Source organism: Centroberyx affinis, unplaced genomic scaffold (assembly GCF_046629955.1).
Source record: "Centroberyx affinis isolate AG114_WGS23_722 - 3 ecotype Tasmania unplaced genomic scaffold, CSIRO-AGI_Caff_v1 ptg000947l_1, whole genome shotgun sequence".
Classification (NCBI taxonomy): domain Eukaryota; kingdom Metazoa; phylum Chordata; class Actinopteri; order Beryciformes; family Berycidae; genus Centroberyx; species Centroberyx affinis.
In genome coordinates, this window is record NW_027279521.1 from 24862 (window position 1) to 47978 (window position 23117).

Sequence of the window (23117 nt, forward strand, 5' to 3'; positions counted from 1 at the left end):
AATTACACATTATACACGCAGGCTCTCTCTCATTCTCTTTGTCTTTCCCTCCCTCCCTCCTACTGCTCTCTATTTCTACCTTCATCTGTTGCTTTCTCCTCAACTTTTTCTCTCTCTCTCTCTCTCTCTCTCTCTCAAAACCCTGTTGTGGTGTTTTTCTGTGAGGTGAATATGGTGTTTTTCCACTTGCCACCGACTTTAATGACATTTTCCTTGATTGTGTCAGTGCTTGTTAATAGTCTATCTGTGTCTGATAACCAGGAATGTAACACAATGGCTATTGAATAGGAGCTTTGTGTGTAATAACAGGGGTGGAAAATGCAAACCATTACAAATTACTGATTACCCCTATTCAGTTACTCAAACAGTTCTGTTTACTTCTGGATTATATTACCTCCAAAATGCCAAAGACAAAATTAAATGGTCATTTTATGCCAGTGAATTTGAACTGAGTGACCGCTTTCAAGTTGTACATCATGAGGCTAGTCTCACAATTAGAAAGCCTGTTGCTTCTCAAACTAAAAAATCTTTCTAAATAGCCCAAACCAATAAGTAATAACTTAACTTTTTTAATAGACTTTGCTTTGTTTTGTTGTTGTTGTGTTTGCCCCAGTAACTGCAGCAGATTACAATTAACATGTTTTACCATCATATCACTGTAATCCTGGCACATGTACCCTATTACTTCTCGGGCCTGGTAACAGGTGTAGAGGTATAGGTGTACAATGAGTGACAAGAAGAAAATAATCATTTTCTTTTGTTGTGATTGGAATGGAGAACCAAGACAGCATATTACTTCTACAAGCAACAACTAGAGTGTTGCCAAGATAAGGATGGTCTCAAGCTGTGAAGTTTCTCCTTTTTGCTATTTGTTTTTATTAATATTATTTTTACACTCGTCCGTGCATTATGAGTCTTGCTTCCAAACACCAGCACATGTAATAAAAGCCATGTTTTAATATTGCCTGTCTCATTCTATCAAGCCAGTTACACTGAGGAAGGAGAATGATGAAGTGTTGTGCAACAGATATTAGTACAGATAAACTGAAATTTATTTGACTGGCAGAGACATTATTGCTGGGTTATCTCGGCTCACATTAGTTTGAAATGACTTGCATGGAGCCCAGAGTCTTTGATGCCAACAGTCGACCTGTCTGCTTGAAATCAGGACCTTATTACTGCCTATTTGCCTAATTTTGTATCAGAATAAAATGTATTTACAGATGTAATTGGACCTATATCACTGACAAAAAATATTAATTGTATTGTTAATTTATAATAAGAACATTTTTCAAAAACAAATAATTGCCAGAGCATGTTATCATCAGTATGTTTGTGTTAAGGCTAAGTTTAACTGAGCAATGCAAGGCAGATTGCAGATTAGTAAATCCCAGTAGGTAAATTCTCCTTCCCTCCTCCAGTGAGGTTAGAGCGCAGGATCAGCTACACACCAGCAGTCCTGCAGCTGGTAGGGATTCAGTGACTTGCTCAAGGAAATCTGAACACGGGTCGTCCAGGCGTCCAGTTCAAGGACGGTGTCTTTAACCACTAGGCCACCCTGCTGCCTAAACAACAGTACTACAGTAGTAGTACTGGACCAAAACTACAAACAGTAGTGCATCAACCGGCAGTGGGACCACAGCTGGAACCAAAACACGAACGGGAACCAAAACCAAAATAACCCCCAACCACCACTGCTACAAAAAGTTAGAAAAGTTAAACACTTGTTCACTTTTACATACTATATAACTGAACCCATATCACAGCTATTGACAGCACCTCATTATTGAACCAATGACCTCGCGACTGACAACCCCTCATTCTCACCTTGCCCCAGCCCTCTTCACACCGAGACGCTCAGTATAACCATCCATTAAAAAACACCATTCATCTCGACATCATTGGCGACGAGGGAGATTGAAATTGACAGAGGTGACGACAGACAGAAACTTATTAGCAATCATTGACAGGCGGACAACCCGCCCACTCAAACCTCTCTCCCTGTCGCTCGCAGGGACGGGGCAATATTTCACTGATCTGCAGCAGAGGAATTCCACTGCCTCGGGGCAAAACATTGGTCCAAATTAGATTCCACACTCATTCACTCGCAGCAGCGCCTCCAGCTATTCCACGACCTCCGTAACAGAAAGGTCATTATCAGGAGGTGTTGGCCACAGAGGAGAAGGAGAGGAGAAGGGAGGAGAAGGAGAGGAGGAGATAAAAAGGGATGAGGAAAGAAACAGGGATGGCAAGGAGAAGATGACAGAGACAGGAGGGAGGAGAGGAGAAGGATAGGAGAAGGAGGAGACAGGAGGAACGAGGGTGGGGATTAGGAGAAACAATAGTGTAATGGAGCATCGGATTAGAGAGGAGAGAAAAGAAAAGCAAGTTCTGTCATCTAAGATATGCCCTCCTCTCACCATCTCTCTCTCCTTTCACATCTGTCATTCTTTAACAATCTGGCTGATTCTTTGTTCCACATAGACAGGCAATCAACTCCTATCAGATCCAGACATAGCTAAAATATAGATTTGACTATAGCTTCAAATATTTGAACTACTTGAGGTGTGTTTGATTTACACTGTCAGACATTTAAGCATCACTTGAATGAGGACACATCACAAGATAAGAAAAATCAACCTCAATAAATCATACCATTTGAATTATTCAGTATGTATTTGACCATTGTTTGGCAATCAAATCCTGATAGACTGCATTTTGGAGAAGACAGATTTGACATTCATAGCATCAACAGAATAAATGATCATAAACTGCATCTGAATAAACTGAAGCTGTTGTGCAACATGGACAGATACTGAAAAATAACGAGATCTGAAAAATAAAAGGCACGGCATTTAATAGTGAAGACAGAGGAAAGAAAGTAATAAATATCCTTTGTAAGACAGATAACAATTTTCTCTAGAGTGTTTTATGCACCAGACAAGACAGCTTCTATCATTTCATTTGACATTGTACTTCTTTTATATTTCTGACTTCAGAAGCCACACAGTGTGAATCATTTTTCAAACAAAGTGTTGACCTTCTCTGCTAGATGAAGCTTTTAAGTCAAAGCACAGAAGATATAAACTTCCAAACATAAAACGGCTAATAAAGGCATACGTTCTGCCTCCCTGCTTTCTCGTTTCTTTTTTTTTTTCTCGTCTTATTCTCTGCTCATGATCATGATTGTTTCCTGATTAGACACTTTTAATATCCGTCCCTGTGGGAGACCGTTACCAGGGATACAGCCAAGGCTGTAGCGCAGCATGTGGCTAACTGCTAAAGCTAGGACGTCCCAGGGTGATTTTTCATTAACTGGTCATAAAGGAGGCACTGCATGGAGCCATTACAAGTGCCCTCAGATCTTCTTCTCCACAGAGGACTGAGAGGTACTACCCACAAAGACAGAAAGAGCAAGAAAGGGAGGGAAAGAGAAAGGGACAGATAGAGGAAGAGAGAGATGAGAGAGGGGAAGAGAGGAGGAAGTGAGTGAAAGAGTGAGAGGCAAGGAAGAAGAGAGCAGCAGGGGGGGAAGAGGGGAGTAAAAATTGGTAAGAATGGAATGGAGGAAGGTTTGGAAGTTGGAAGGACATGAGAGAGAGCGAGAGCAGGAGATTGGAAGCGAAAGCAGAAAAGAGGGATGAAGGGATAGAAAAGTTAAACGAGTGAGATATCCTTTGACCGGTTTGTGCTCTCACTCAATGTCACAGTCCTGTGGTCAACTTGTGGCCGCCATTTTACGACATGTGAGTGAAAGCAGCCCATAGGAGCAAATGCCATCATAACTCTCGTGATAATTCATTTTCCTCGCTAACACTTATCAACATTTTCTTCTGCTGAACCGCTGGCTGTGACACTTTGCTGATAAGTGTTGTTTTAATATACACACTGGTGCCAGACCTGGAGAAAATATTAAAATGTTCTAACTTGGAGAGCACTTGAGTTTGCTCGTCTTGCTGATACTGTTCCCTCTTTGGATACCGCTCGAGGACTTGAGAAGTAAAAAAATAAATAAATCAACTATTCCTCAAGAAGGTAATACTTTCAAAGCTATTGTTAAGTATTGATTTGCCCAGTTTGATGGATATATAGTCAGAGTTTATCACTGATAATTTAAACCAGCAAATCTCAACCACCTGTGTTCATCCAATCTATAGCCATTATGCAGTGCATAGTAGGATAAAACAAGCAGGCATTATGGGGAGTGTGCAGTGTAAAGCTGTCAAGATTTTCTACTGTCTACATTATGATTTATCAAACCTAGGATTCTGCTTGCGCAAGATCATAAATCAGCACAACACACTGGCTTGATAAACAAAAAAACAGCATGGAGCCAATGTCACGTAAAGACAACAAAAACTTGAAACAGATGCATGAGGAAGAGACTATTAAAGAGGCGATCAGCACCAGAATCCTTAATGGAACACTGTCACTTTTCTAATGAATCTCATCATCGTCAATGAAGTTCATTTGTGATCTGCAGCAAAATGTGAGCTGATACACATTAGCAGAATGGAATGCATGAACAATGTAACAATAGCTGTAATATAAATATATAAATACACGCAATTTGGTGAATGCTTTTGTTCAAACTGCCTTACTTGCCTTGATGCTCTGATGAAGGGCCATTGACCGAAAGCTTAGCTGAATAAATAGTGCTTCTGCATCTGACAGAAGTGTGCGGATAGCATTTTTCTCTTCCTTGTCCAAACTGCCTTACAAAATACTATGAGTGCAATTATTGACACTGTAACATGGCTGACCCTAGTGGCAATGGAACTCCTAACCATGCAATACCCATTGATCTATCATTCCCATTCAGCTATAGAGAATTTAATGCCTAACCACGGTAGTGTTAGTTGGAGACACATATGACTTCCGAGAAAGCATCCTCTCTTTTCCACTCATTGTTCTTTACTATCCATCTTTGTCTTTAGACCAGTTTAGGTCATAAGATAACACGTCAATGTTGAAATTCAGGGCTTTTCCCCTGTAATGGAACGTAAGCGCTTTTATAACAATACTTTTCCAACTATGCTGGGGACAGGGTGCCCTGCTGAGGAGACTCTGAGAAAGACACTGAATCCCTCATAGCTCTGAAGGGTCTCTGAGAAAGACACTGAATCCCTCACAGCTCTGAAGAGTCTCTGAGAAAGACACTGAATCCCTCCCAGCTCTAGGGGCAGCTCTGCTCTGCAGCTGACCCTGACCTCTGACCTAAATGCAAAGGGGAGCAAGTGAAAAGAGTATCTCATTATTATTATGCTGCATTTCATTGTACTTGGAACTCAGAGAAAAATGACTTCCGACACGGAACAGTGCAACAGAACGGTCCTTCAAGTCCGAGTTCTGAGTCGGAAATTCAGGTAATACCAACTATCAACTTCTGACTTCCAATGGATTGCAGCATTATGCTGGTTACTGATGCTATATGATTTACTGATTTTTCCATCCAGCTCTGAGTCCTATTGCTGGTTTTCTACCCTCCCAGGTACTTAATTGAATTCATCTTGCGTTCCAGTTGTAAATCAGTCCCTGATTAGATGAAACAAGACTAAGTTAGAACCTAGTATATGGCTGGACCGTGTATGGGTGTGCCACGTGCCACGGCCGACCAATGGTTTAATGGTGCAATGCTGTAGACTGTTAAAGGAATAGTTCACCCAAAAATGAAAATTCTGTCATCATCTACTCACCCTCATGCCAAATGGAACACAGGTGAAATTTGTTAGTCCATATAACACACAGGGAGGTTGCCAGCACCACTTGGTAGCAGTCTTCTCCAAAACAACTGAAGTCAATGGGGACCTGTTTTTTAGAGTTCCAAAACAAAAACAGCCAAACAATCACACTGTGAATAGAAAGACCTACTGTATACACCATTATTTGTTGCAAATCAATCAGCTGTAGTTAAGATTTGCACTAAATTATGGTGTAAATATACTGTAGGTCTTTTTGGAACTCTGAAGAACTGGTCCCCACTGACTTCAGATGTTTTGGAGAAGGCTGCTATGGAGTTGTGCTGGCAACCTCCCTGTGTGTTATATGGACAAACTTCACCTGTGTTTCAACTGGCATGAGGGTGAGTAGATGATGACAGAATTTTTGGGTGAACTATTCCTTTAATACCGTATACAGAATAACAGTCCATACATCCATACTGACCCCCGCCAAAATCTCAGTCGGATCACCAGGAACAAATCGGCGCCCAGCTATCGGCACTGGCCAGAACCATGTCCCCGGGAAACTCCGGGAAGCGTCGGCAGTAAGCCCTCAGCGTGATGAAACCTCCATGCTTGTCTGTGTCTCTCTCTCCGCTGACAGAACAGAGGGCTGTCAGGTGGACTGAGCTTGCGCATATGCATCGAAATAAACGCCGATATGATATAATTGTATAGATTCTACTTAAGCTTCAGTTAGCTTAAGTTAGAGAAACAGGCTCCCGATCTCAGCGGAGAAAACAAAACTTAAATTTCTGGCTCTGTGATCCTATGATGTGCCACGTGCCACGGCCGACCAATGGTCGGTGTAACTTCATCACTCAGTCAGTCAGTGACAGACATTCACGTTTATAGAGCTGGCCCCGCTGTTGCGGTCCAGCTAAAAATGAAAACCAGCAAAACTCTGGGTCCCAAGGACCAAGATTGAGAACCACTGAGCATGTGTGAAACTTCAGCACCTAGAAGAGCTTTTGTAACTGTTTTCTAACTTGTGTAGCATCACTATGACAAGTGTTTTTTCTCATAAACACCAAGACTTTAACCAAAAAACGACATTTCCCAGAGGTACGGGCCTTGCAGCAGCAGTTAACCTCTCTCTTTCTAGAGAAGGGCATGGCTTGCAATGTTATAGTTCAGTGGTAAACACCTTTAACACAAGATTCAGATAACACTTATAACCTTTAGAGTTAATCAGAGTAAAAAACATCTGGTACCCAAAGGGGTACTTGAAAATACAAATTATGTATCTTGATTATTAAAATGCTGTGCTATACACTTTAGCAGGAAATTTCCATAATTTTCTCCTAGAACATTTTTGTAATATTACAGTCACTAAGATTCATTTGCTAACGCTCACATCCAGCTGTCCTCAAAAATGCTGCTTCTGTGTATTTGTTTTTAGACCACTTTAGCACATTATTAGTATGCAGGCAAACACCATTTCCCATGTCATATAGGGCAAAGAAATATCATTTTCAAAAGCAGAACATAGTCACTTCTTTTTAGCAGAACATAGTCACCGTAGCTATTATTTATTTGTTGACATTAACATCAACTATAGGTATAAACATCACATTAGTGTTTTAGTGTTCTATAGACATGGATTTTGAAAACTATTTCTAGAACATTCAAATTTAGAACTGGGTGTAATCAGAAGACACACAGGCGTAGAAAATTGCAAGTCACAATTTCACTTCAATATGGCATGGTGGGCAAAGATAAGTGTAATGGCACTCACTGAATTTATAGTATTTTCAGTGTTCCCTTTGGCTATGCTGTTATGATCTCATAGCAAGCAGTTCCAAACTGATTCACTCAAAGCACATTTGATTCTTTGATGTCAGTGAAGGTGTAAGAATGTTAAAGATAGTTAAAACTCCATAATTCTACACTGAGCACCCAATCGACTTTGAAGATGTGCCATTTTCAACACTTTTACAAATGCAGTTGATATTCAGGATATGATTTGGGTGTTGCTGCGAAGTTGCCCTGAATGAGTCAGTATACATTTAAACAACACTATCCAGTGAAACCTGTTTTGGTTCTGAGGTTTAGATAAATGAGGCTCTCTATGAGGCTCTCTAGTGTATCATTGCCTTAAGAAAGATGCCCAGTGGCTGAAGACGTACACCAATTTTGACTTGAGTAAATACAGAAATACCTTAATAGAATTGCGCTCTCTGTAAAATAAATCCCTTATTCAAAATGCCTCTTTAAGTAGTCTATATAAAATGTACTTAAAGTCATATTAAATACACAGTATTAACTTCCTTAGGTAGTCTTGTTACTTATTCCCTGATTGCTTCCGATTACTTTGGACAGATTCAAAGCTGTAAAGTTCATCCTTTGCATGAATTGATGTCATGTCTTATATGCTAAACATTTGTAATCGGTTAAAAAATAAACTGTAGCTTTTTTCATAAATAAGGTAAATAATTGCTTTGGAATACAGCGAAATGAAGGTATAAATAAAGGTGGAAAGAGTCGGGTAGGTAAAGTACAACTATCTGAAAACTGTGCCTCAACCATTCACCCTGCACTGTGTAGGGTTTTACATTAAAATCAGTTCAGGATGGAGGCAGGGCAATTTGCTGAGAAAGTAGCGAGAAATTAATTTTTCTGAATTAATATTGTGTCCTGTTTTGTGATGCTGCGGCATTCAGCAAAATGAGGATTAGGGGCAAGAGGAAGGAAGAAAAGAAGCAGTCAAAAGAGGAGGGAGGTTCCAAAACAATGAATTGCTGGAAACAGGACCCTTGGTGAGTAAAAATTTGGCAGGTAACGGTGTTTGCTTCCTCTGAGAATCTAATGTTCAGCAGGTTTCAACAGCTAGAACACAGAAACTTGTTGGTGTGGGGATAGGAAAGAGGATTGAGGGAGAGACGTGGAGACAAAGAGACAGGGAGTGTAGAGAGAGAGAGAGAGGGAGACTTACTTTAGCCAGCAATGATGACGCCAGCCGTTCTGTGGCTGATTTGAACGCTGCCGTGTGCTGCTTTTTATAAAGCTCCTCTGTCTTCTTTTCTACCTGAACACATGCATACAGCATACACACAAACAAACACACACACAGACACACACGCCAATGTGAGGATATTGAAGTTTTCTGTGTGGTTCCAGTATATGAGCACTGTAATAACACAGCTTTATATTCCAGCTAAAATAATGCCAAGACATAGTCATATCTCTAGCTTTGAGTTGATTAAACGGGCTAGGGTGGCATATAGCCTGAATAGAGGGAAAGGGAGAGGGAGAGGGGGAGAGAGAGAGAGAGTGAGAGTGAGAGAGTGAGAGAGAGAGAGAGAGAGAGAGAGAGCGAGAGAGAGAGAGAGAGAGAGAGAGAGAGAGAGAGAGAGAGAGAGAGAGAGAGAGAGAGAAAGAAAGAAATGATGGATGGATGTCCCTACCTCATACTGTCCAGGACAAGGGGCCTGTATCTCTTCCTTGTTGTGGAAGACAGAGGTGCGTTGAGCAGTGGAGCCGAAGCCTCCCTTCCTGGTACTCCCTAGAAAGGCCTTTTTAAAGCTCTCCTGGGCTAAACCATGGTCAAACACATTATAAGACCCCGGACCTAGACAAAGACAGAAGAGAGGGGGGATCACTGTGTGTGTGTGTGTGTGTGTGTACAGTATGCTTCTACATAAACCTTCTTATTACTGTCCTGGGATATAATGGTCCAAGACTGACTGTGTTCTAGAGTACCTGCAACACCTACTTTGCATCAGACCCAATACCTGTAAGATCTGACCTAACCTCTAAGATTATTCCACTGAATTTATATAGAGACACAGGCGTTAAGACACATGTAGCGTAGGTGTAGCGTTGGCATCGCGTCTTTCATTTAGGTGTAATGTACATGTAGCGTTCACATGGCATTGGCTTAGAGTGCAAATGACGCCTGTGCTACACCTACAATACACTACACTACATTTAATATGGAGGCATTCATGTGTATATGCATTAGCGGATGTCACCACTTTGATTGTTGTCTCCTCGGTAACGTCTCCACGTCTGCATGTGTAAACGCTTGCCTTGGAAAAACAGCCCAACCCCATGCAGGCTTGATAACAGTATTCTCACATACACTGAAGAATGGCTCACCTAGCTTGCTAAGACCCCAAGGAAAGTTTCTGTCGTCCTAATTTGCAATTTATCCTTATGTATAAATAAGTTATAAGCTAATGCTATGGAACACATTGTGTGATGAACAGATCCCTCAAGTGGACAAAAGCATGAATTACATACTGGATGATTCTGATGAAAACATAATGCCAGGGGTCCACAGCTCTGTTTCTCGAGGGCCGGAGTCCAGCAGGTTTTTGTTCCTCCCTGGTAGTTATTGAGCCACAACTGGTATTAACTGCCAGGGAGAACCAGAAGTCTGCAGGACACTGAATTGAATTTGGCCGGGTTAAACTATCCTGCAATTACAAATTAGATAGTCTATTTTATGTCACACTGGTAAAAAAAACAAAACAAAACAAAACAAAAACAACAGCCTGACAAATGTCTGCTTTCATAATTACCATGGGGATCAAACACAGCAAAAACTTCTACTTTGGGTTTAGGCATAATGATCACAGTGGATGTTGGATGGGCTGCTACAGCCTCCATCTGCTGGATTTTCCTGACAGTAGCTTTCATATTGCTTGTATTTGTTTAAGTAATATTATGATCAAATTAGGATGTCATAAAATTTCTTTGGGGATCTTGGCAAGCTCATGAACCATTCTCAATTGTATTTGACAATTAGTATATCAAGCCAGGGGTTATTTTTCCAAGGCATGCTGGCATACGGATATGGAGACATTACTAGGTGAATCATTATCAAAGTTGAGATATCCTGTAATTCCTAAGTACTCTATTCCGGTCCTCGAGGGCCGGTGTCCTGCAGGTTTTTGTTCCTCGCTGACAGTTAATGAGCGACACCTGGTCTGTATCTACCTGACAGCATGTGTGGCTCATTAACGATCAGAAAGGAACAAAAACCTGCAGGACGCTGGCCCTTGAGGACCGGAATAGAGTACCTAGGCTCTAATGGAGTGATTCTAAATCCTGGTTCTCAGGACTGTGAGTACTGCTGGTTTTCTATCCTGCCAGGTAGTTAATTGCAGTTAACTGCATTCACCTGCCGTCCCAGGTGGAAATCAGTCCCTGATTAGACGGCTTGAAGGAAAACCTGCAGCTATCTAGTTCCATTGAGAGCCACTGGGATTGAGAGTAGGCATTGCAGGCAGTGGTTCTCTAGGAGTTTGTTGGTCTTGGAATATCATACATGGGCCAGGTCCTAGTCAAACATTTGTGTGTGTGTGTGTGTGTGTGTGTGCAAGCTGTATTTCTAGATGATAGACTGTCAGCAGGTCAAAAAATATATATCCTCACTGCAGTCCATAAATTAATCTTGCACACACAGTCTGCTCAGTGTGTGCATGCAGTCTTCTATCCTTGGGAGCAATAAATATCCTCACAAGATTAGAAAGATGAGGAAAATCGCCTAAAAAGAGAGGCCATTTTTCTGCTGCTCTCTTTGAAAAGGGAATTTTACTGTCAAGGTTAGTTCCAGGTTAGGGGCCAGGATTAGGCATTACCTGGAAAATGTAGTAATATAAATGTCTGTGTGTGTGTGTGTGTGTGTGTGTGTGTGTGTGTGTGTGTGTGTGTGTATTTGTATGTGTATGTGATATATTTTCATCCATAATAGCCTTCTGACCCCTCTCATACATCTCCCACCTGCACTAGTGTCACTCAACTCGCCTAGATTCTCTGTCAGTGTAATATATGAACAACACAAGCACACACACACACACACACACACACACACACACACACACACAAACTGCACAGTCACACCACGGCTAAAGTCAATTCCCTTTCAATTCAAACTGTTAATAGAAGCTACAATTGAGCATTCATTCTTGATTATTGCCTGTTAGATTGAATATGCCAATCATCTCAGGCTAAAAAATTGAATTTTTAAGAAAATACACTGGTTGATTGAAATGAAAGGGAATAGAACTCAGCCCTGCAATCTACTCATCAGACCCCAAACTGCTGTCGAATACAAATATCAGTTACAAATACTGGTATCCGATATCTGGTGCCAATATCTGGTACCAGTGAGGTCATAAAGGGTACAGGTATTTAACACTCAAGGTCGTGCTGTTGTACTGGATATCAGCACGGCTGTGATTATCTGCGGCACTCGGCCTCGTGCCTACGACCGAATCACAGCCGTGCTGATATCCAGCACAACAGCACTCCCTCTCATGTGATATTGCTTTTATGCAACAGCTGTATAAACAAAGCTATTCATCAAGTAATAATAGTGTTTTTTTAAAAGTAATTTGAGATAACAGATGATTTTTGTCTGTTATTTGTCTCCGCCAACAAAAACAGTTCCCTCAGGATTGTACTACCAAGTGTTGCCAAGCAACAGGTAAACTGTTTTCCGACTGCAAGCTAGCTAAGCTAGCTACTTTGAGGTTAGCACAGACGATTGCAGCTTACTTTTTTCCCAATCTTCCACCTTGGGCGACCGTTCATAATTAAGGTCAAATGTATCCATATTGCTGTTGTTACTAGGTGCGAATGAAGTTGTGTGTAGACGTGTACTGGGAATATCTGGTAAGCATTTGCTTTCCTGTTAGAAGTGCTAACCAGCTGGTTAGCTTGCCAGCTACTCAGCTAACGTCAGATGACGTTTTGGTGATCCGTTTTTTTATTTCTCCTCACAAGAAGCGCTCCAGGCAGAGCTTTCTCCACACAGAAAAACACTATGCCTATTCAAGGTTACATTAGAACACCTGTGAAGCGGAGTGATACATACAGTGCAGCGTCCCAGTGCTGTTATACTGAATATCAGCACTCGTGGAATGCCTCTTGTCCAATCAAATTGCTCGACCGGAACTAACTGTTGTATAATAGAGAATAACCTCAAATCGAAACTCTGAGGCCCAGAGCCACATTTAACATATCAGAAATCAACGCAAAGCAATGACATTTTCTGCCTTTTTCACAAATAGAAGGATTTTAGATCTATCTAGAGAAGGAAATTGGATTACATTTGCGAAATATAACTTCATGTATCAAAGTGGAATGTCACTTTGAGCAGCCTCAAAATTGAACTCATTTCAGACTCACTCACACACACAAACACACTGACCTGGCGTGGAGTATTTTTTGTTGTCGGGGGTGAAACGCACTGCGGTGAGTCCAAAGGGGCTTTTCTTCACTCCTGTGGGTCTCTTCAGCAGCTCCAGGGAGCAGCGCGGGTCATTGTACACACCAACAGGGGGCGACACCTCCTTCACAGGGCTGAACCTCTGATGGAGGGGGATGGAAAAGGAGAGACAGAGGGAGAGACAGAGATTAGAGTTAGAGGAGAGTGTGAGGGTGACATTAAAAAAGGAGCATTCAAATTTTGGATGCATCTCAAATCATGTCCACCAAGACACACTAAAATTTCAGGCACATCAAGCCAAAAAGTTGAACTCCTAAGAGTCCACTGTGTCAGTCGATCATTAGACCTACCAATCAAATAGCACCTTCTACTGATCAACCAGACCAGCACTGCTATAAAATCACAACTAAAATCACTAATCCTTTTCAGGATCACGCAGGGTTGGAGCCTATCACAGCAAACACTTGGTAGAGGGCAAGAGGAGAGTCCATTAAACACAGATAGATAGACACTCATATTCATACCTATATGGGCAATTTAGAGTCACCAAACCATATGAGCAGAGCACCCAGAGGAAACCCACGCAAACATGGGGAGAACATGCAAACTCCACATAGAAAGGACCGGGGCCAGTGATGGAAGCCGGGTCCTTCTTGCTGTGGGGAGACAGCGCTAACCGCTCAGTCAGTGTGCCATCCCAGTCACAAATCAGTCAACCAAATTGTTAAATAAACAAAAGGTGTCCATCTGGACACCGGAAAAATCAAATCCAAACACAAAACAAACTGAATTGCTGCCTGGTCCGTGGGAATAGAAATTGACAGAGTATCTCTTCACTGTCAGAGATACCAAGCAGCTGAGTGAGAAAGAGAAAGAAAAAAACAGAGGAGAGAAAGACAGAGGGGGGAGAAAGGAGTGCGTAAGAGAAACAGCAAAAAGAGGAGAGAGTAAAAGGCAGAGAGGCAAAATAAAGTGATGAGAAAAGTAAGAAAATGAGACGGGGGGATTGAACACAGCTTGAACTCAAAGATTGATGCATACAATCAGGTATGTAATGGTGCTGGCTCTTTGACTATGTTGCTGGTATTAGAGCTGATTCAGCCGTGCAAGTACATGACAGTCTCACCTCCAGTGTAAAAACGTGTAGATTATAACAGCCTAGAGAATCAAGGGACCAAGGAAAATAAGCTGCCTTGTCAGTCAAACTTACTCAGGTGAACTGTCTTTCAATGTCAACTTATATTTCTTCTCGCCCACTCTCGACTCAGCTCATTCAGCTGGCTATTATCGATGAATGGAGGAATGAAAAGAACATCATCCCTTCAAAATCTCCACATGAACCGACACACACACACACACACACACACACACACACAGTCTCATAAAAAACACAAACACTCATGCACACAAACATACACACTCCCCACAGCATCTTAAAGAAGACCCCTTTTGGTGGAAACACGCCAGCCATCGATTTGTGCCTTCCACTTAAACAAGACGCAGCCTATGGAATAAGAGTTGAGGGAGTTATGAAAAGTGTGTTAGTAATGCACAGTTGAATTATTGAGTGTTTAGCAGAAGGAGAGAAGTGAGATGGGAAAAAAGAAATGAAAAAGTAAAGGAGGAGCAGGTAGAAGAGGGGAAGAAGAGGAGAGGAATGGAAGAGAAGAAAGGAGAAGAGCAGGAGTTACAAGACTTGGTGTATTAAGGCCAAAACAACATGTGCTCATTCAAAGCTAATTCTAGAAGTGGGGTACGGGGCCACCTGCCAATCCAATGTTGCCCCACTATTGACTTTGTTAAAGCTTACTTTCTTGGATTGAACACATTTCTTCACTCTCAAATTGATTGACTGAGCCTGTTTGTGGGCACTGTGATTGATCGATGCTGAATCTCTTTTGAAGTTGGTTTGTTCACGCTTGTATTCTGTCCCGTTGTTCGCTCTCCAAACACTTATATGAAAAAATACCAAAGGAATAAACATTTAAAAAAAACAGGCCCACAACACAGCGACCCCTGTGGGCCAGGCAGTGACAAACTTTCTATTAACATGGATTGATGATCGAGACAGAAAAAAAAAACAACAAAGCTAAATAACATGATAACTTACATAGGATGGGATGCCAGAGAATGGATCGCACTATGGGCACTTCATAGTAAATATTGATCTCAGTGTGAAAAATCAATGAACACATGAGCCTGTGCGGGTTACATGGTGTTATATTACCTCAAGAATAATATAGATTCTCTAAAATTTACCCATATTCCCCTTTGGCTCAAACATGTATTCTCCCCATGAAACTAAAGCTACAATAACAGCCTGTGATACCATTTGGCATGATGCAGAAGAAGGAAAATTCCACCCTCCGATACAATACTCTTACATATGAATATATACTCTTATATATATGTCATCAATCTGTGATGTTCACTGTATTCCAGGAGTTATTTTGAGATGAAGTGTTGTAATTTACTTATGGAAACTATGGAAACATACTTGTGCCAGCAGAGACTGTATTTGAATGGCAGAAATTTGCATTTGTCATGCTCATACTGAATTGTTGAACCGTGGGGAATGACATACAGTTTGACAAAAGATACTCTGAATACTTGGAAAGCACCACACTAAGGCACTGTGCTGACAGCCATTAACAATTCATCACTGGCCAACATCAAATGACGGAAGTCCGAATTTCAACCAGTGCCAAAGAGTGACTGTGGCTAGACAGAAATGACAGAGTAGCTGTTTTGTTATGTTATAACTGCATATCACAAGGAAATATTCAACCAATAATAATGTTAAATCCATAAAAGACAAGGTTAAAGTTAACAGACCTACGTTAGTACTTTTAACCTGCTATCACTAAACTTACAAAACTGAGCTAGACAGACATTTGCCATTACTCAAATTAGCTGTGAAACATTTAACTAATGGTTTTTTTGCTTGCACCCTCGACAGGGAGGTCAGAGTGCAGGCTCAGTTACAGAACAGCTGGTAGGAATACAGTGTCTTGCACAAGGAAACTTCAGCACAAGGGGGAACCTGGTGAGTAAACCTCCATAGTCCTCGAGTTGAATGGTGTTCTTTCTATTCACTACGTTACAGTAAAATTCCCAAATTTGAGTTTGGGTATGTTTTGTATTTTAATGTACCACTGTAGCTGTTGATATTTTTTCATTATATCATGTAAAAAGCTGTGAAGCAGCAAGGGAGGAGACAGTCCCACAGGGAATAAAGGATAAAGAGGAAAAGAGAACAACATGCGAACACAGAAGATGGAGAAGAGAGAAAAAAATAATCAGAGATGAGGGGAAAGGAGTAGGAAATGGAAACAGAGAAGGAGAAAGGGGAGGGGAGAAAAAAATAGAATGGCAAGTGAGGGAAACAGAGGAAAAGAGGCTTGTAAGTTTCACCCGATATCAACGAGAAGAGAGGTAACACAAATGGGAGCAGATGGAGAAAGGGAGAGGAGGGAACAAAAACGGAATGGTGAATGAGAGAGGGCAAGGGGAATCGAGGAAAAAAGACGTGTAAGTTTCACAAAGTGAAATGACGCTTTGATACTGGGAAATTGGGAAGCGGGGGGGAGGAGGAGAGGAGAGGAATGGAAGATTCCAGCTGTTCCTCTTATCTTCCCCACCTTCCCTCCCTCCCTCCTCCCTCGCTCCCTCCTTCCTTCCCTCATCCCTCCTTCCATTCCTCCACAGGATACGAGCGTCAGATGGCACTGGCCTCACAGGGAGACGAAGATCTAAGAAAACTGTCGTTCTTAGTTCTGCGGCGGAGATGGCTTGTGACACGTGCGCGCACACACACACACATACACACGCGTGCACGCTCACAGACGTTCCTCAGTGGGTGTCAGTGATGACTTCACAGGGTCGACGCACTAACACAGCATGCGGCCAGAGAAATCAGGTCAGAGCCAACTATTACACACACACACAGACGCATACAGACAGACACACACACGCACACAGACAGACACACACACACACACACACACATACAGACAGACACACACACGCACACAGACAGACACACACACACACACACACACATACAGACAGACACACACACGCACACAGACAGACACACACACACACAGATCACATACACCCAGGAAACTTGCATCACTCTTTCTCATCAGGGAACTACCAAAGGGTTTTATGTCGTAGACTTTATTGAAAGAATTTGAAGGGACCAGTGTGTGTGTGTGTGTGTGTGTGTGTGTGTGTGTGCGCAAGTGTGTGAAGTGTGTACCAGTACAGCATATATTTCATGTTAGTCTGTGTGAGTGTGTTGCTTTGTATGCGTGTTAGCATATTCACCTATTCGTCTGTCTGAGTGTGTGCGTCTGTGTTTGTCTGCAGATGTGTGTGCGCACACCCATGTATGTGCATCTGCCTTTGTCTGTGTATGTGTGCGTGTGCGTATAAGCATACAGATTCATGTGTGTGTGTGTGTGTCAGAGTGATAATTAAGACATCAGTCAGACACAGTTTCACAGGAGTGAGTCTGTGGGGCAACGCCACAGAGGAGTTCAGCTATTCCTGAGACGTAAAAATACACATTTTCACATCCTTCATCTGCTCTCCTCTGAGTCTCTTAATAAACTCATCTTCACCCCCATCTAAAGAAACCTTCCACTCCCAGCACATCAATTAAACAACCAAAGTCTAGCTCAGTTTCTTGGATCTGTAAGTTAATCTTAAATATTCCATTTCGAAATCCCGTCTCCTTTGAGAAATTGTAAATTGAATATCTTTTTCTGTCATAGATTATCATTGGAAAATCTTTCCAGCATGGGCCTACTGCTTACTCTGCGTATAGGGTATTAAGGCCGAGTCGTTAAAGGGCAATTCCACTCAGTTTATGAATTCAAATTTGTTTACCGTAGTCAGTTAAATCAATATTTACGCACGTGGACGTCTCCATCCCAAAGGTAGGATCGAGACTGTAATCTGTAATGTCATTACCAGCCTACAACCTCAAGATGTTAAATTACTTTTGCACTCTAAGAAACTGAATGGTTCCAACTGGCCGGTAGCAACATAGAAAACTAATTTATTGTTGTTGTTGTTTTTTCTTCACGCTAGCTTGCATGAACTGCATCCCAGCGCCGCTACAGCAGGGCCTCCATGTGGCCAGAGGAGCGCTTGGTTGGAGGATGGGAAGGAAAAAGAAGCACTAAAAGAACAACACACTCCTCTCTTTGTTCTTTTGTATTCCCCTCTATTTTCCATCACTGCATCCAGCATGTAAGGTGTCAAGTACATGCTCTACCCAACCTGATTCATTCATCCACAAGGCCGCACAAAGAGCACACACAGGCAGTTCTGTAAACCAAGTCTAATTGTATGTTTGCAATGTACCTCGGTCTGAGAGAGGAAGGGGGGAGCGTAGACGGACAGGTTGCCAAAGGGATTCACAGGCTTCTCAAACTGACTTCTGATGTGGTACTGGCCTGGACCTGGAACCCCCTGGTGGGAAAGAGAGAGAGAATAATGTAAAATGGAAGGTAATATTTGTTCTGGGATGCACTGACATGCTTTGGTAATATTGGTCCTCTGTCAATCATGTCAATAATTAAAAAAAAAGAAATGAGAGCGAGGGTGAGATAGAGAGAGAGGAAGGGCAAGAGAGGCTGAGAGGAAAGCAGGGCGAGGGAGTTAAGGAGGCAAGATAAGGAGGCAAGGGAAAAGGAGAAGGAGGAGGAGAGGAGAGGAGAGGAGAGGAGAGGAGAGGAGAGGAGAGGAGATGAGAGGAAGACTATTATGAAGATGAACAACTTAGTGAAGGCAAAAACAGAGACAAATGGAGCAATATCAGAAGATGAGTAAGCAAACGTGTGAAAACACACATACGCACTTGCATAAAAGAGAGCTGGAAAAAAGCAATTTTCCTTCCCTACACTGTATTTAGGTCAATAGTGTTGAAGAAGAAGGGAGAGTGACAGGAAGAGAGCTTACCGCTTACCCACGTGTGTGTGTGTGTGTGTGTGTGTGTGTGTGTGTGTGTGTGTGTGCGTGCGTGTGCACAGTATTGCCTGTTCTTTTCATAGTCTGGAAACAAACCTCTCAGATGCCAACTCAAGGTAAATGTACCAGTACAACTATTTCACTTGAGTAAATAACTAGTAAACCAGCTAACAGCATCAGACCTCACACGCACAGAGAGAATGACAGTGAGAGGAAGGGAGACACACACACACACACACACACACACACACACACACATTCCCTAGTGCAGAGTCAGGACATTGTTGTATTTGTGGTAGACCTACAAAGTTGTTGGGCCAGAGGTGGTTTAACTAGGTCTGCAGTAAAACAGCAGCAATTTATTGCATACATTTCTGTGGTGGTTGTTAGCAGTTAAACCCAAATCTTAAGAGGGAACAGCAGTGAATTTCAGCACATTTCAATATGTCTTTCCCGTGCCTTAGGACAGTTCAATCTATATTCATGAACATTGACTACTGTCTCCTCTAGCCAGAAATAAGAGTTTCTCATCCTCTGAATCTGAAATGTCACAGACAGACACACGTTGATGTAAAGCTGCACAGAGAATGCTATTCATAGGGCAAAATGCTCAGTTCTCTGGTGTAAAAACACCTGGCCTTGAGAGTAAACACTTGTTTGGATAATTTGCAGCTATGCTCCAGACACGTTCAAAGTTTCTCCTGAAATGCAACTCTGATCTCACATCTCTTGAAATGTTAAGTATTTGTGCATTTTTATTGAATGATTTTGGTTAACCAGTGTTGTTACCTCAAAAGAAAAAGATCTACTAAGAGCCCTACTTACAACAATGCCCAAATACCCCATCCATCCCCCCAAATAGTTTCTTGTCCTTTTTTCTTGCTTTTTGAACTCCCTGCCCCAGAAATGCTCTGATACTCTGTCTGTAGTCCTAGACCAGAAAATGTTAGGGGAGTCAAGGGATTTCCAGGGACTCTAACAGAAATCTCTGGATCCAGCAGGAAATTCCTGCACAGCTTCACTCATTCCACTTAATCAGCTGTCAGAACACATCAGCAACTCTCGCAAGACCTGGTCACAGTTTCACTCCACCATGGCAAGGTGTGCAAAGTATGATAAAGATAACTGAACTTATTAAACAACCAGTGACCCAATAGTCTGAGCGTTTACAATTTTAAGGTAGATAATTACAGATCCACCGATAGACAGGATTTGGCCAAGACTTTTTTGTTGCTTCTCCTTTTCTAAAACTGTTAGGTGTTGACTGCAAACATAACAGCACCATCCGTGGTAATGTTAGGGTGAGATGCCCAAAATTCTACGGATCAGCTGGCATTGAACTTAATATTCACTCACATAAAGCAGCATTTTGTCCTGTTATGCCAGGCGTCACACCGGTGAAGATACAATTCCACAGTTAAAATTCCATCATCTCTATCACAGTGAGCTATTTTCAACACTTTTGCTGTTGAGTTTGTGGATGCATGGTGGTTTGTATTGCTAAGATGCTGCCCTTGCCATGTCAGAATGCCAATTTAATGGGAAAATCCTACACACAGCCTTAAACTCTATGGGAGACCAGCAGCCCCAAGCCATTAGGGCTAGACTGTCTGGCTGATTTCTGGGAAGTAAAGGTGTTTGTCCTGGGTGTCCCCACTGCAGGTAATGACCCATCTGCTCAGCATGTGTGTGTGTGTGAGTGTGTGTGTGTGTGTGTGTGTGTGTGTGTGTGTGTGTGTGTGTGTGTGTGTGTGTGTGTGTGTGTGTGTGTGTGTGTGTGTGTGTGTGTGTGTGTGTGTGTGTGTGGGTTGAGGTGTCAAGTCCCACACTAATGATGACGGATGGAAGTGGAGCCTGCATGGTAGGGGGTCCTACCACAGCATGGCACAAACACACACACACACACACACACACACACACACACACTCACACACCTGGGAGCCAAAGTTGTTGGTTCAAAGTCACAGGGTAAATGAAGGTATGAAAGAAAACATTTGTTTTGTTGATATTTCAGTCTACTGCCTCAGTTGTCATTCATATTCAACATGGTAGCAAGAGTATTGAACATCCATTCTCAACAGAAATGTCTTCTATTCTGTTACATTGAATATACACATCTCAAGACATTCAATAGCTCATCTATGTCCTATTTTATTGCATCTAGTCTTGTCTCCCTCTCTCTCTCTCTCTCTCTCTCTCTCTCTCTCTCTCTCTCTCTCTCTCTCTCTCTCTCTGAATAGGATAAGAATAATAACATTATCATACTTCATGAACCCAATAGCTGGTCAACAAACAACCAAACCAACAAGTAAATAAACTAAAACCTAAAAGAGGGGAGAGATGGTGGAGCAATATGTACGACAGAAGAGAGGACAAATGAAATAAAGAAAGAAGTCGGAACGTAAGTCCTTGACAGCAGGGACACGTTCACCTCTCTCTCCACCTCCTGCTGAAACCCAGTCCGGCATTTTTCAAACTCAGCCTCACCCACTCTACTCCACCGACTCGAGAAATAAGGCATCACATAGCATTACCCTACCAGCACACTCAAGTTCATATGCAGGTGAGTAACTCCCATCCACTCAAGCGGCTCCAATGTTTCAATGTCTGTGTGTGTGTGTGTGTGTGTGTGTGTGTGTGTATGTGTGTGTCTGTGTGTTTGTGTGTGTGTGTGTGTGTGTGTGTGCGTGGTTGCCAGCCTGTGATTTAAGGCTTATGTTCTACTGCCCTCTAAGGGTGAAAAAATACACTGATACGTGATATCATTTTGAATCAATTGAACTTTATGTGACTCTACTTGAATAAATCCAACGCTACTTACCTTGACTGTTCTCTCACTCTAAAATTAGGGTGCTACATTATTATTTATCCTCAATATTGGACTATTCAAATTAATGAATCCTGAAGCATTATAAGGCATCACAAGCACATTATGAGTGCATTATAGTCATTATAATAAGAACATTATATAACATGCTAAAACAGGCACAGTGTCAAACCTGAGGGTTAGAGGGTTCAATAACTGCTGGGACAACAGTAGAACAATCTCTTAATCCAGGTACATAGGTTATGATGCCCCTCAATGTGCTTTAAATGTAGTGTTACTGAAAAAAACCAAAATGACGTGTTCTCAGCTCCAAAATTGTGTGATAGCGGCGCTCCACTATTAGTGTAAAACCATCAGTCAGCACAGCATTACTCAAGAGGCCATTTTTTATTGTGATTATTGTACTGTAGACAGATATTGAGATGCTTCCTTCACATTTAGCTGCTAGCATGGCCTTGGACATGTACTGTAAGATTGTGTTCCCTATAGGGACAGAGCTTGATACAGAATCAAAGGAGAGAGAGAATTCCATTTTTCTCTCTGTCATTGGAACTGCTATCTATTTGTGCAGTTGTGTATGGCAGAAATATTTATAATTTGTCCAAGGAAATATGCACTGTGTAAGCCTTCATGAGAATAAGACGAGGGAGGGAGGAAAAAATAGCAAGAAATATGTTGAACTACCTCCCCAGTTATGTGCTGTTGGCTAAGCAACCAATTTCAATTATAATAACACAGAGTTAGGTTCATAAAGCACACACACACACACACACACACACACACACACACACACACACACACACACACACACACACCATACTAACCTCTTACCCTAAAATATCCACTTTTCAAAAAGCTCTCATCTCTTACAGTTCTCATTTCTCCACAACTATAATAGCATGTATAGCAACACATGGACACAAACGCCCCCTCACTCACACACACACACACGCACACACACTTGCCCTCTTTTCTTCCTGCTTGGGCACCAGTTCATGGTAGCGAGGGATGATAAGCTCGGCCCGGCCCCTCTGCTCCTTACGAAGGTTCACATTTTCATAGTGGGTCACTGGGGCACTGAGAGAGAGAGAGAGAGAGAGAGAGAGAGAGAGAGAGAGAGAGAGAGAGAGAGAGAGAGAGAGAGAGAGAGAGAGAGAGAGAGAGAGAGAGAGAGAGAGAGAGACAAAAGGATGAAATGCGAAATTGATGTTCTGTCAAAAAGGATGTGTCTCTCCTCTACCACTGGCCCTTTCACCTTTGGACATTGTCAGTAAGACAGGAAGAGACAGACGAACAAATGCGGGAAAGGGAAGAGATAAAGACAGCAAACAGAGATGAGTGGAGTTTAAAAAAAAAACAAAGTGGTGAAGAGGAGAGAAGGACGAGTGAAGAGAAAAGGAGAGAGAGA

General features: G+C 42.0%; 1 protein-coding gene across 1 annotated transcript in view; it reads right to left on the reverse strand.

Moving 5' to 3' along the window:
• stpg2 (sperm-tail PG-rich repeat containing 2) overlaps positions 1-22786 on the reverse strand; it is a gene marked incomplete at both ends in the record, with an annotated part of 43204 nt that extends 20418 nt beyond the window's left edge. The window contains 5 exons of the mRNA XM_071521975.1: positions 8656-8748; positions 9128-9291; positions 12883-13042; positions 18277-18384; positions 22675-22786. Coding sequence (XP_071378076.1) covers positions 8656-8748; positions 9128-9291; positions 12883-13042; positions 18277-18384; positions 22675-22786 — 637 coding nt within the window. The remainder of the gene's footprint in view (positions 1-8655; positions 8749-9127; positions 9292-12882; positions 13043-18276; positions 18385-22674) is intronic.
• Between the last annotated feature and the right edge of the window lie 331 nt (positions 22787-23117).